Consider the following 14,627-nt stretch of genomic DNA (forward strand, 5'->3'; position numbering starts at 1 on the left):
CCCTCCCTCCCTTCTCATTTCTGCTGAAGACTTCGCCTCTTTCTTTAAACAGAAGATCGATACGATCAGAGAAAGCTTTGGCCCACAGCACCCACTGCCCCTCTTAGCTGCTCACCCCTGCTCCTCCAAAACCAACTTCTCCACCATGACAGAAGATCAGCTCTCCACCCTCCTGTCAAGATCACACCTCACCACCTGCACGCTCGACCCGCTCCCGTCCCACCTCATCCCTAACCTTTCCACGGTCTTCATCCCAACCCTAACACACCTCTTCAACCTCTCACTCACAACAGGTGTCTTCCCCTCATCCTTCAAACATGCCAAGATCACACCCATCCTCAAAAAGCCCTCCCTCGACCCATCCTCTGTGTCTAGCTATCGCCCGATATCTCTTCTCCCTTATGCCTGCAAATTGCTGGAGCAACATGTCCATCTTGAACTGTCCTCCCACCTCTCCTCCTGCTCCCTCTTTGATCGGTTACAATCTGGCTTCCGTTCCCATCACTCAACTGAAACTGCCCTAACTAAAGTCACCAATGACCTACTAACTGCCAGGAGCAAGCGACACTACTCTGTCCTCCTTCTCCTGGACCTGTCTTCTGCCTTTGACACTGTGGACCACTCCCTTCTGCTACAAATCCTCTCATCTCTTGGCATCACAGACTTGGCCCTTTCCTGGATCTCGTCATATCTGACAGACCGGGCATTCAGTGTCTCCCTCCCCCACACCACCTCCTCACCTCGCCCCTTGTCAGTCGGTGTTCCTCAAGGCTCTGTTCTAGGACCACTACTCTTCTCCATCTACACCTTTGGTCTGGGACAGCTCATAGAATCCCACGGTATGCAGTACCATCTCTATGCTGACGACACGCAGATCTACCTATCCAGACCTGACCTCACCTCCTTACTCACCAAAATCCCACACTGTCTGTCTGCTATTTCAGCCTTCTTTTCTGCTCGCTTTCTACAACTGAACATGGACAAAACAGAATTCATCATCTTTCCCCCATCTCACTCTACCCCTCCACCAGACCTATCCATCAATGTCAATGGCTGCTCACTTTCCCCAGTCCCACACGCCCGGTGCCTCGGGGTGATCCTCGACTCTGCCCTCTCTTTCAAGCCACATATCCAAGCCCTTGCCTCATCCTGCCGCCTCAAACTCAAAAACATTTCCCGGATCCGCGCATTCCTTGACCGCGACACCGCAAAAACACTAGTGCATGCCCTCATCATCTCCCGCCTCGACTACTGCAACCTCCTACTCTCTGGACTCCCCAGTAGCACTCTGGCACCACTCCAATCCATCCTACACTCTGCTGCCCGACTAATCTACCTGTCTCCCCGCTATTCCCCAGCCTCTCCCCTATGCCAAGCCCTTCACTGGCTTCCTATCGTCCAGAGACTCCAGTTCAAAACCCTCACAATGACCTACAAAGCCATCCACAACCTATCTCCTCCATACATCTGTGACATGATCTCCCGGTACCTACCAACACGCAACCGCCGATCCTCTCAAGACCTCCTTCTCTACTCCCCTCTCATCTCTTCTTCCCACAACCGCATCCAAGATTTTTCCCGTGCTTCCCCCATACTCTGGAACTCTCTACCCCAGCACATCAGACTCTCGCCTACCATAGAAACCTTCAAAAAGAACCTGAAGACTCACCTCTTCCGACAACCCTACAGCCTGCAGTGATCCTGAACCTACTGAACCGCCGCACAACCAGCTCTACCCTCTCCTAGTGTATCCTCACCCATGCCCTGCAGACTGTGAGCCCTCGCGGGCAGGGTCCTCCCTCCTTATGTACCCGTATGCCTTGTTTTTTGCTCATGTTTAATGTATTTGTCTATATTTGCCCCGTATTTCACATGTAAAGCGCCGTGGAATAAATGGCGCTATAAAAATGTATAATAATATATATTTATATTTAATACAGAGCTAGATAGCGAAAAAGCCGGCAATTCAATTGCCGGCTTTTGCTATCTCCTTATCAAACCTGACAGGATATGAGACATGGTTTACATACAGTAAGCCATTTCATATCCGTTATATTTTTACATATTCCTCACTAATAATGTTAGTAGTGTGTGTGTGCAAAATGTTGGAGCTCTAGGTGTTAAAATAAAGGATTAAATCACAGAAAAAACTGGCGTGGGCTCCCGCGCAATTTTCTCCGCCAGAGTGGGAAAGCCAGTGACTGAGGGCAGATATTAATAGCCTAGAGAGGGACCATGGTTATTGCCCCCCGGCTAAAACATCTGCCCCCAGCCACCCCAGAAAAGGTGCATTTGTAAGATGCACCTTTTCCGGCACTTAGCCTCTCTCTTCCCACTCTCCTGTAGTGGTGTTGGGGTAATAAAGGGTTAATGTCATCTTGCTAATGTAAGGTGACATTAAGCCTGGTTAATAATGGAAAGAAATGAATGAATGGAATGCAGCTTCGTTGACTTGCGGTGCTGCACCCCCTGGTGACATAAACTCATATGAACTGTAGCATGTGAATTTTTCTGAATATTTTCTCGCGCTAGAGTTCATTTGAGTTTATGCCGCCAGGGGGCGCAGCACCGCAAGTCAAAGAAGCTGCATTCCATTCATTCCCCAGTTTTTACAGCCAGGGGCGGCTGCATTAGCAGGCTCCTGGTTGTAAATTTATTTAACCCCTTCAGATGGATTTACATAATGGGACATGACTAAGGCGGACAGGTGTTTTTATTTTCCTTTTTTTCAGAAGAACGAGGGTCATCAGTTGGATTGAGCGTACAATAAAGATATTAAAACCCATGTGTTTATTTCATTAAAATACTTTATTCATAATGTGTGTGTGTATTTTTAACCCTTTATTACTATTGGATTAATAATGGATAGGTGTCTTATTGACATCTCTCCATTATTAACCAGGCTTAATGTCACCTTACATTAGCAAGATGACATTAACCCCTTATTATACCATATCCTACCGCTGACATTAAGGGGTGACATTGACCCCTTATTATACCATATCCTACCACTACTCGGGAGTGCTCGGGAGTACACTGGCTAAGTGCCAGAATAGGCGCATCTTACAGATGCACCTTTTCTGGGGTGGCTGGGGGCAGATGTTTTAGCCAGGGGGGCAATAACCATGGTCCCTCTCTAGGCTATTAATCTCTGCCCTCAGTCACTGGCTTTCCCACTCTGGCAGAGAAAATTGCGCGGGAGCCCACGCCAGTTTTTTCCGTGATTTAACCCTTTATTTTAACACCTAGAGCTCCAAAATTTTGCACCCACACACTACTAACATTATTAGTGAGGAATATGTAAAAATATAATGGATATGAAATGGTTTACTGTCTGTATACCATGTCTCATATCCTGTCGGGTTTGATAAGGAGATAGCAAAAGCCGGCAATTGAATTACCGGCTTTTATGCTATCTAGCTCTTTATGAAAGATATATATATATATGTGTCTCACTGACATATATACCTATATATAGACTGTATATATGTTTTCACGAATATTTGAGCCCAGGGATCCATTCTATGTCCATTTTGCAAGCCGACGAGAAAATCTCGTCGTACGGATGCCATACGGATGACACACGGATAATTTTTGGAGAAAAAATCGCATCCTTGCATTGAATACGGATCACTGTTCAGGAACTTTTCTGCGTAATTCGGCCGTAAAAACAGGACCGTATTTTCCTACGCTAGGTCTGACTTCGGCCTCACTGTCAAAGTGGCACTGCTGTATGGAGAGCTGCTCCGTTCACATACATAGGGTTGTGTTGCACTTCCTTACACTACAGATAGATGGCAGTGCTGCTGTGGAGGGGAAAAACATGCTGCTGCCCCTGTTCTTTTACAACGTCCTAACAAACAGACCCCTTCTGATTGGTAAATAAGCCTGTTTTCACCTAAGTGACAGGGCCAATTTTTAAAATTCTGACCACTGTCATTTTATAAGGTCATAACTCTGAAACGCTTCAACGGATCCTGATGATTCTGAGACAGTTTTCTCGTGACATATTGTACTTTATGATAGTGGTAAAACTTCTTCGATATGACTTGCATTTATTGTGAAAACGGAAACTTGACGAAAATTGTGAAAATTTAGCAATTTTCAAACTTTTAGTTTTTATGCCCTTAAATTAGAGAGTTATATCACATAATATAGTTAATAAACAAAATTTCCCACATGTCTGCTTTACATCAGCACAATTTTGGAAACATAATTTTTTTTTGTTAGGGAGTTATACGGGTTAAAAGTTGACCAGCGATTTCTCATTTTTGCAACAAAATTTGCAAAACCATTTTTTTTAGGGACCACCTCACACTTGAAGTGACTTTGAGGGGTCTATATGACAGAAAATGCCCAAAAGTGACACCATTCTAAAAACTGCACCCCTCAAGGTTCTCAAAACCACATTCAAAAAGTTTATTAACTCTTCAGGTGCTTCACAGGAATTTTTGGAATGTTTAAAAATAATTGAACATTTAACTTTTTTTTCACAAAATTTTTACTTCAGATCCAATTTCTTTTATTTTACCAAGGGTAACAGGAGAAATTGGACCACAAAATTTGTTGTACAATTTGTTCTGAGTACACCGATACCCCATATGTTGGGTTAAACCACTGTTTGGGCACATGGCAGAGCTCGGAAGGGAAGGAGCGCCATTTGACTTTTCAATGCAAAATTTGCTGGAATTGAGATCGGACACCATGTTGCATTTGGAGAGCCCCTGATGTGCCTAAACAGTGGAAATCCTCCACAAATGACAACATTTTGGAAAGTAGACCCTCGAAGGAACTAATCTAGATGTGTGGTGAGCACTTTGAACCTCCAAGTGCTTCACAGAAGTTTATAATGTAGAGCCGTAAAAATAATCATTTTTTTCACAAAAAATGATCTTTCGCCCCAAATTTTTTATTTTCCCAAGGGTAACAAGATAAATTGGACCACATAAGTTGTTGTGCAATTTGTCCTGAGTATGCTGATACTTCATATATGGGGATAAACCACTGTTTGAGCGAATGGCAGAGCTCGGAAGGGAAGGAGCGCCGTTTGACTTTTCAATGCAAAATTGGTTGGAATTGAGATCGGAACCCATGTCGCGTTTGGAGAGCCCCTGACATGCCTAAACAGTAGAAACCCCCCACAAGTGACCCCATTTTGGAAAGAAGACCCCCTAAGGAACTTATCTAGATGTGTGGTGAGCACGTTTAACCCCCAATTGTTTCTCTAAAGTTTAGAATGTAGCGCCGTGAAAATTAAAAAATCATTTTTTCTTTCCACAAAATGATGTTTTAGCAATTTTTTTTCCCCCAAGGGTAACAGGAGAAATTGGACCACAAAAGTTGTTGTCCAATTTGTCCTGAGTATGCTGATACCCTATATATGGGGGGAACCACTGTTTGGGCGCACGGCAGAGCTCGGAAGGGAAGGAGCGCCGTTTGAAATGCAGACTTAGATGGATTGGTCTGCAGGCGTCATGTTGCATTTGCAGAGCCCCTGATGTACCTAAACAGTAGAAACCCCCCACAAGTGACCCCATATTGGAAACTAGACCCCCCAAGGAACTTATCTAGATGTGTTGTGAGAACTTTGAACCAACAAGTGTTTCACTACAGTTTATAACGCAGAGCCGTGAAAATAAAAAATATATATTTTTCCACAAAAATGATATTTTAGCCCCCAAATTTTTATTTTCCCAAGGGGAACAGGACAAATTGGACCCCAAAAGTTGTTGTCCAATTTGTCCTGAGAAAGCTGATACCCCATATGTGGGGGGGGGACCACTGTTTGGGCGCACGGGAGAACTCGGGAGGGAAGTAGCACTGTTTTAGTCTTTCAGCGCAGAATTGGCTGGAATTGAGATCGGACGCCATGTCACGTTTGGAGAGCCCCTGATGTGCCTAAACAGTGGAAACCCCCCCAATTCTAACTGAAACCCTAACCCCAACCCTAACCCTAGCCCTAACCCTAACCCTAACCCTAGCCCTAACCCTAGTCCTAATGGGAAAATGGAAATAAATACATTTTTTTAAATTTTATTATTTTTCCCTAACTATGGGGGTGATGAAGGGGGGTTTGATTTACTTTTATAGCGTTTTTTTGGTGGATTTTTATGATTGGCAGCCGTCACACACTAAAAGACACTTTTTATTGCAAAAAATAGTTTTTGCATCACAACATTTTGAGAGCTATAATTTATCCATATTTTGGCCAACAGAGTCATATGAGATCTTGTTTTTTGCGGGACGAGTAGACGTTTTTATTGGTACCATTTTCGGGCACATGACATTTTTTGATCGCTTTTTATTCCGATTTTTGGGAGGCAGAATGAACAAAAACCAGCAATTCCTGAAATTCTTTTAGGGGGGCGTTTATGCCGTTCCACGTTTGGTAAAATTGATAAAGCAGCTTTATTCTTCAGGTCAGTATGATTAAAGCGATACCTCATTTATATAATTTTTTTATGTTTTGGCGCTTTTACAAAAAAATAATTTAAAACTATTTTATATTAAAAAATAATTGTTTTTGCATCGCTTTATTCTGAGAGCTATAACTTTTTTATTTTTCTGCTGATGATGCTGTATGGCGGCTTTTTTTTGAGGGACAAGATGACGTTTTCAGCGGTACCATGTTTATTTATATCCGTCTTTTTGATCGCGTGTTATTCCACTTTTTGTTCGCCTGTATAATTAAGCGTTGTTTTTGCCTTGTTTTTTATTTATTTTTTTGCGGTGTTCACTGAAGGGGTTAACTAGTGGGATAGTTTCATAGAGCGGGTCGTTACGGATGCGGAGATACCAAATATGTGTACTTTTATTGTTTTTTTTAAATTTACATAAATAAATGGATTTTTTTGGAAAAAATTTTTTCCTTTAATTTGGGATTTTTTTTTTTTATACATTCTATTTTTTTTTTTTTTACTTTCTACCATTGTCCCAGGGTGGGACATCACTATATTAGATCAGATCGCTGATCTGACACTGTGCATAGCACTGTGTCAGATCAGTGATCTGACACGCAGTGCAGGAGACTTTCCAGCGCCTGCTCTGAGCAGGCACCGGCTAGCCATGTCACTTCATGACGGAGTCCCGCGGCCATCTTGGATCCGGGGACTCCTTCACTACTGACAGCGGCATCAGAGGGGTAGCCAATCGTGGGCATTGCTGCGGGGTGTCAGCTGTCATATACAGCTGACACCTGCACCCGATCACCGCGGCGCTCAGCGCGAGACCGCGGTGGCCGGTGCGCCGTACTAGTACTGCGGCTGGCACAAATGCAGTGCCCGCAGCGCAGTACTAGTACGGCGCATGTCACGAAGGGGTTAATGTTGGGGGATCTCCTTCCCACACAAAGTCTAAAAAATCGGTAGTTTTTACACGGACAACAATCGCAGAAATGTTCCCTGAACAGTGATCTGTGTGCAGTGCGAGGATGCGATTTTCTCGCACATAAGCATCCGTGTGACATCCGTGTGACATCTGTATGGCGAGATTTTGTCGCCGGCTTGCAAAATGGACATATAATGGATCCATGGGCTCAAATATACGTGAAAACACATATAAAGTATATATATATATATCTAATATATAAAGCTGAATGTGTGTGTGTGTGTATGTATGTATGTATGTATGTCCGGGATTGGCATCTGAACCGTAGCAGCTACAGCCACAAAATTTTGCACAGTCACACGTCTGGACCCCGAGAGCGTCATAGGCTATGTTGTGAGGTGAAATTTTAACCCCGCGCTTTCCAATTCACCAAACAATTTTGCCCCTATCTACATAATGGGGAAAAAGTGAAAGGAAAAGTGTTGGAGGCGTCGCAGCTACAGGCACAAAATTTTGCACAGTCACACGTCTGGACCCTGAGAACGTCAAAGCTATATTGTGAGGTGAAATTTTAACCCCGCGCTTTCCAAGTCACCAAACAATTTTGCCCCTATCTACATAATGGGGAAAAAATGAAAGGAAAAGTGTTGGAGGCAAATTAACAGCTGCCAGATGTGAACAAGGGGGACTTAAAGAATGACAGCGATGGCACCAAAGAGTATATACTGTACAGTTGCTAAGGTGGGGCCCCAACATGGGATAATCACACCACCACGGGGATATGAACACACACACAAAATGCGCCACACACTACCACGTGCTCGAACACATATACCACCCTCAGTGCACATTTCACCACACATACACCAACCTCGCCACATAAAAGTAGAAACACAAAAGTCGCCGCTCAAAACTCGCCACGCGCAAAACTCTCCACATGCAAAACTCGCCACACGTGCAAAACTCGCCACACGCAAAACTTGCACACGCAGAAAAATTGCCACACGCAGAAAAATTGCCACATGCACAAAAGTTGCAACACATGCAAAAGTTGCCTCACACAAAACTTGCACATACTCAAAAGGCACCACACATAAAACTCGCCACGCGCAAAACTCGCCATGCGCAAAACTTGCTGCACACAACTTGCTACACTAACCTGTCACATGCAACTCGACACACAAAAAGTTGCTACACGCATGTCGCCACACAAAACTCATCTCACAAAAGTCCCTACATGCATGTCGCCACACGCAACTCAACACACACAACTTGACACACGAAACTCGCCCTAAAACACACACAAGTCTGGTATCCTTCAAAAATAAAAATCTGATTAATAAGCAGACAAACTACAAGAGCAACAAATGTACCATATAGGAATCCGGCAGCTGTCAGTCACATGACCAGTCTATTATGTGTATGTGTGAGCTAATATATACTGCCAGGGGGTGGGCTTACTGTTGGCTGGGGATTTATCAGGCTGCCATTTTAGCTTACAAATACTGAGGTAAAAATACTGACCAAATAACGTGTGAACGAGGGCTAATACAGGAGGAGATGGCATACAGCTATATACTATATACAGGAGATGACACACAGGTATATACTATTTACAGGGGAGATGACACACAGGTATATACTATATACAGGAGGAGATGACACACAGATATATACTATATACAGGAGAGATGACACACAGGTATATACTATATAGAGGAGGAGATGACATACAGGTACATACTACATACAGGAGGAGATGACATACAGGTATATACTATATACAGGAGGAGATGACACACAGGTATATACTATATACAGGAGCAGATTACCTACAGGTATATAGTATATACAGGAGGAGATGACACAGGTATATGCTATGTATAGGAGGAGATGACATACAGGTATATACTATATACAGGAGATGACACACAGATATATACTATATATAGGTGAGATGACACACAGGTATATACTATATACAGGAGATTACATACAGGTATATCTAATATATAAAGCTGAATGTGTGTATGTATGTATGTGTGTATGTCCGGGATTGGCATCTGTACCGTCGCAGCTACAGCCACAAAATTTTGCACAGTCACACGTCTGGACCCCGAGAGCGTCATAGGCTATGTTGTGAGGTGAAATTTTAACCCCGCGCGTTCCAATTCACCAAACAATTTTGCTCCTATCTACATAATGGGGAAAAAGTGAAGGGAAAAGTGTTGGAGGAAAATTGACAGCTGCCAGATGTGAACAATGAGGACTTAAAGAATGAGAGCGATGGCGACAAAGAGTATATACCGTACAGTTGCTAAGGTGGGGCCCCGACATGGGATACTCACCACACACGGGGATATGAACACAAACACAAAATGCGCCACACACTACCACGTGCTTGAACACATATACCACCCTCAGCACACATTTCACCACACACACACACCAACCTCGCCACATAAAAGTCGAAACACAAAAGTCACCACTCAAAACTCGCTACATGCAAAACTCGCCATATGCAAAACTAGGCTCACGCAAAACTCGCCACACGTGCAAAACTCACCTCATGGAAAACTCACCTCATGCAAAACTTGCACACACAGAAAAATTGCCACATGTACAAAAGTTGCACCACATGCAAAAGTTGCCTCACACAAAACTTGCACATACTCAAAATGCACCACACATAAAACTCGCCACGCGCAAAACTCGCCATGCACAAATCTTGCTGCACACAACTTGCTACACTAACCTGTCACATGCAACTCAACACACAAAATGTTGCTACACGCATGTCGCCACACAAAACTCATCTCACAAAAGTCGCTACATGCATGTCGCCACACGCAACTCAACACACACAACTTGACACATAAAACTCGCCCTAAAACACACACAAGTCTGGTATTGTCCTTCAAAAATAAAAATCTGATTAATAAGCAAACTACAAGAGCAACAAATGTACCATATAGGAAATACGGCAGCTGTCAGTCACATGACCTGTCTATTATGTGTATGTGTGAGCTAATATATACTGCCAGGGGGGAGGGCTTCCTGTTGGCTGGGGATTTATCAGGCTGCCAATAGCAACCAATCACAGCTCAGCTTCTATTTTGCTACAGTTAATTAACCTGAGCTCTGATTGGTTAATATAGGCAACAAAGACATTCTCAGTATAACAAAGCTAATATATGTTGTGAAATGCTTCTATTTGCTTAGTTTTTGCCTTTTAATAATTACATTTCTATCTATTTGTTTTGTGGTTTTTGTGTGCAGAATAAATTTTTGTTAACACATTCTATTTTGCTAACAGCAGTCATTAACCCGGGCGAAGCCGGGTAGTACAGCTAGTATATATATATATATATATATACAGTGCCTACAAGTAGTATTCAACCCCCTGCAGATTTAGCAGGTTTACACATTTGGAATTAACTTGGCATTGTGATATTTGGACTGTAGATCAGCCTGGAAGTGTGAAATGCACTGCAGCAAAAAAGAATGTTATTTCTTTGTTTATTTTTTTTTTAAATTGTGAAAAGTCTTTTCAGAGGGTCATTTAGTATTCAACCCCTCAACCCACCAGAATTCTGTTTGGTTCCCCTAAAGTATTAAGAAGTAGTTCAGGCACAAAGAACAATGAGCTTTACATGTTTGGATTAATTATCTCTTTTTCCAGCCTTTTCTGACTATTTAAGACCCTCCCCAAACTTGTGAACAGCACTCATACATGGTCAACATGGGAAAGACAAAGGAGCATTCCAAGGCCATCAGAGACAAGATCGTGGAGGGTCACAAGGCTGGCAAGGGGTACAAAACCCTTTCCAAGGAGTTGGGCCTACCTGTCTCCACTGTTGGGAGCATCATCCGGAAGTGGAAGGCTTATGGAACTACTGTTAGCCTTCCATGGCCTGGACAGCCTTTGAAAGTTTCCTCCCGTGCCGAGGCCAGGCTTGTCTGAAGAGTCAAGGCTAACCCAAGGACAACAAGGAAGGAGCTCCGGGAAGATCTCATGGCAGTGGGGACATTGGTTTCAGTCAATACCAGAAGTAACGTACTCCACCGCAATTGTCTCCGTTCCAGACGAGCCCGTAAGGTACCTTTACTTTCAAAGCGTCATGTCAAGGCTCGTCTACAGTTTGCTCATGATCACTTGGAGGACTCTGAGACTGACTGGTTCAAGGTTCTCTGGTCTGATGAGACCAAGATCGAGATCTTTGGTGCCAACCACACACGTGACGTTTGGAGACTGGATGGCACTGCATACGACCCCAAGAATACCATCCCTACAGTCAAGCATGGTGGTGGCAGCATCATGCTGTGGGGCTGTTTCTCAGCCAAGGGGCCTGGCCATCTGGTCCGCATCCATGGGAAGATGGATAGCACGGCCTACCTGGAGATTTTGGCCAAGAACCTCCGCTCCTCCATCAAGGATCTTAAGATGGGTCGTCATTTCATCTTCCAACAAGACAACGACCCAAAGCACACAGCCAAGAAAACCAAGGCCTGGTTCAAGAGGCAAAAAATCAAGGTGTTGCAGTGGCCTAGTCAGTCTCCTGACCTTAACCCAATTGAAAACTTGTGGAAGGAGCTCAAGATTAAAGTCCACATGAGACACCCAAAGAACCTAGATAACGTGGAGAAGATCTGCATGGAGGAGTGGGCCAAGATAACTCCAGAGACATGTGCCGGCCTGATCAGGTCTTATAAAAGACGATTATTAGCTGTAATTGCAAACAAAGGTTATTCCACAAAATATTAAAGCTAGGGGTTGAATAATAATTGACCCACACTTTTATGTTTAAAATTTATAAAAATGTAACTGAGCAACAAAACTTTTTGGTTTGTAAGATTTATGCATCTGTTAATAAATCCTGCTCTTGATTGAAGTTTGAAGGCTCTAACTTATTTGCATCTTATTAAACCTGCTAAATCTGCAGGGGGTTGAATACTACTTGTAGGCACTGTATATATATATATATATATATATATACAGTACAGACCAAAAGTTTGGGCACACCTTCTCATTTAAAGATTTTTCTGTATTTTCATGACTATGAAAATTGTACATTCACACTGAAGGCATCAAAACTATGAATTAACACATGTGGAATTATATACTTAACAGAAAAGTGTGAAACAACTGAAAATATGTCTTCTATATACCTTATATGTATTATATTCAAAGTAGCCACCTTTTGCTTTGATGACTGCTTTGCACACTCTTGGTATTCTCTTGATGAGCTTCAAGAGGTAGTCACCGGGATTGGTCTTCCAACAATCTTGATGGAGTTCCCAGAGATGCTTAGCACTTCTTGGCCCTTTTACCTTCATTCTGCGGTCCAGCTCACCCCAGACCCCAGATTTCAATTAATTTTTATTATTATCTCAGTACAGTGGTAACTGTCAAGGGGTGGGACATATTAGTCAGCAAGTGACGGTTTTGGAAGCAGGTTAATGTGCTCGCTATTCAGACCCATGCACATAACTAATTTTTTGGTATGTGCTCTATCCGTGGTTTTGATGGATAGCACTCGTACCTGTGCTATTCTATGGGGCTGTGAACATGTCTGACTTTTTCATCGGACCCAGTGGTTGGCAAAAAAAAATTGAAGACATGTCCAGTTGTGATGTCAATGTCGGATCAAAATCGGCAATGCAGGTCTATGGGTCCAAAAAAACATTGGACTGCACTTGGATGAGAGACGATTTTCACATATTGACAGAATGGAGAGTGTGTAGAATTTTTTTTTTCCTTACCACGTCTGAGAAAAACTGATGCCACTCGGATCAAACTCTGGTCAGAATAATTGTACCGTTTTTCTCGGATGTGAAGACATCAGTAGTGTGAACCTACCCATAGGTTGGTTGTTTTAATGTTATGGTCCCAAAGACAATATAAATTGTACTTAATTTATTAATGTGAATTAAAAATGGAGAAGTTTTTCATGTATACTCACCCACACACACTACTGAGAGTAGGTAGACTGCAGACTGAGGTAAAGAACAGGTAGGGAAAAATGGCTCGAGCATGTACTGGGCACATGTCACTGCAAGTATGGCTTGACTGGCTGGATAGATTATTAACATGTTAGTCCAAAGGTTTAAGAAGGCCAAAAACCCACCAAATGACTCTTTTATATAGATGTAGCTTGCTCCTGATTTGGTGATTGTCGTACCCAATTCAGCATAGCACAGAGCTCCAATCACAGAAAACATTCCTCCCAGAACCCATATGATCAAGGACAAACCATAAGAGCCACTGTACATTAGAACTCCTTTTGGTGAAACAAATATTCCTGCACCAATTGTATTTCCAATGACCAAACTAACTCCATGTAGAAGTGAAATTTCTTTCTTAAGTTTTATGGAGTTTTTGGAAACGTCTTGGGAACTGTCCTTCATTTTTGTTCAGTCACTTTTCAAATAACTTGAAGATTTCAGATGCCAGGAGGATTATATTGGATATTATTCAGGTAAAACATAGGTCTAAAATTAATAGCATAAATATTAATTGTTGTTAGTTGTATGAATAAGATAATTTCAACAGCTATTTTGCTATGTTACTAACATTTATATGTTACAAAATTGTAATTCTAAACTTACAGAAGCAGAAGAATTGAAACAGATCCAGATAGAAATAGCAGCACTGCTGGTCCTTGCTGCTGACAGCAATTTTAGAAAGTTACAGAAATGTAGTACCAAAGCTCAATATGTGGGAAGTTAATGATCTGTCCACAACCAAGCTTGACCTTGTATTGGGGACCTTTGTTCTGTCCATGTGCTAAATGTTGCAATTTACAGGTCTAATGTAATGCCAGTACATGCTCCCAATGTATGTTCCATAATTTAGGTACAGGGTTATAGAAGAGGTAAAAAAGTTTACAATATATCTTTATCTGATCAGTTAAAGTAGAAGCCATATGAGCTGCAGTACACATGGGGCCTGATTATCTATTTAGTAATCCTACATAACAAGGACAAAGGTAATACTGCCTCACTGCCAGATCCTTTCTTGAAGTCTTCTTTTATTACCTGACCACCATCTGACCCATCATGATTTCTGTGTCCACGTCTCCATCCAAAAGGTCATTAATCTTGTTTTTAGATACTCATGACTCATTTTTACTTTTCTAAGTATGAATATCATGGCTATACCACTAGTTATATTTTTATTATAATACAAGTTTAAATTTCTGTTAGAAGCATGGCGCATGGTGTGTCCCATCAAAGGCTTTCCAGTAGAGGTGGGTTGCAGGTTCTATAAATGAACGACTATCAGAAACTAGAACTGCTAG

General features: G+C 42.4%; 1 protein-coding gene across 1 annotated transcript in view; it reads right to left on the reverse strand.

The window, feature by feature from the left end:
* The window catches only part of LOC143782504 (Y+L amino acid transporter 2-like), a 117,789-nt gene extending 103,763 nt beyond the window's left edge, over positions 1 to 14,026 (reverse strand). Inside the window, exons 1-2 of the mRNA XM_077269999.1 lie at positions 13,936 to 14,026; positions 13,290 to 13,818 (exon numbers count right to left, since the gene is read on the reverse strand). Of these exons, the coding sequence (XP_077126114.1) occupies positions 13,290 to 13,734 (445 nt within the window). The 5' untranslated portion in view covers positions 13,735 to 13,818; positions 13,936 to 14,026. The remainder of the gene's footprint in view (positions 1 to 13,289; positions 13,819 to 13,935) is intronic.
* Positions 14,027 to 14,627: the final 601 nt, after the last annotated feature.

The sequence above is a fragment of the Ranitomeya variabilis genome, chromosome 6 (assembly GCF_051348905.1).
Source record: "Ranitomeya variabilis isolate aRanVar5 chromosome 6, aRanVar5.hap1, whole genome shotgun sequence".
NCBI lineage: Eukaryota > Metazoa > Chordata > Amphibia > Anura > Dendrobatidae > Ranitomeya > Ranitomeya variabilis.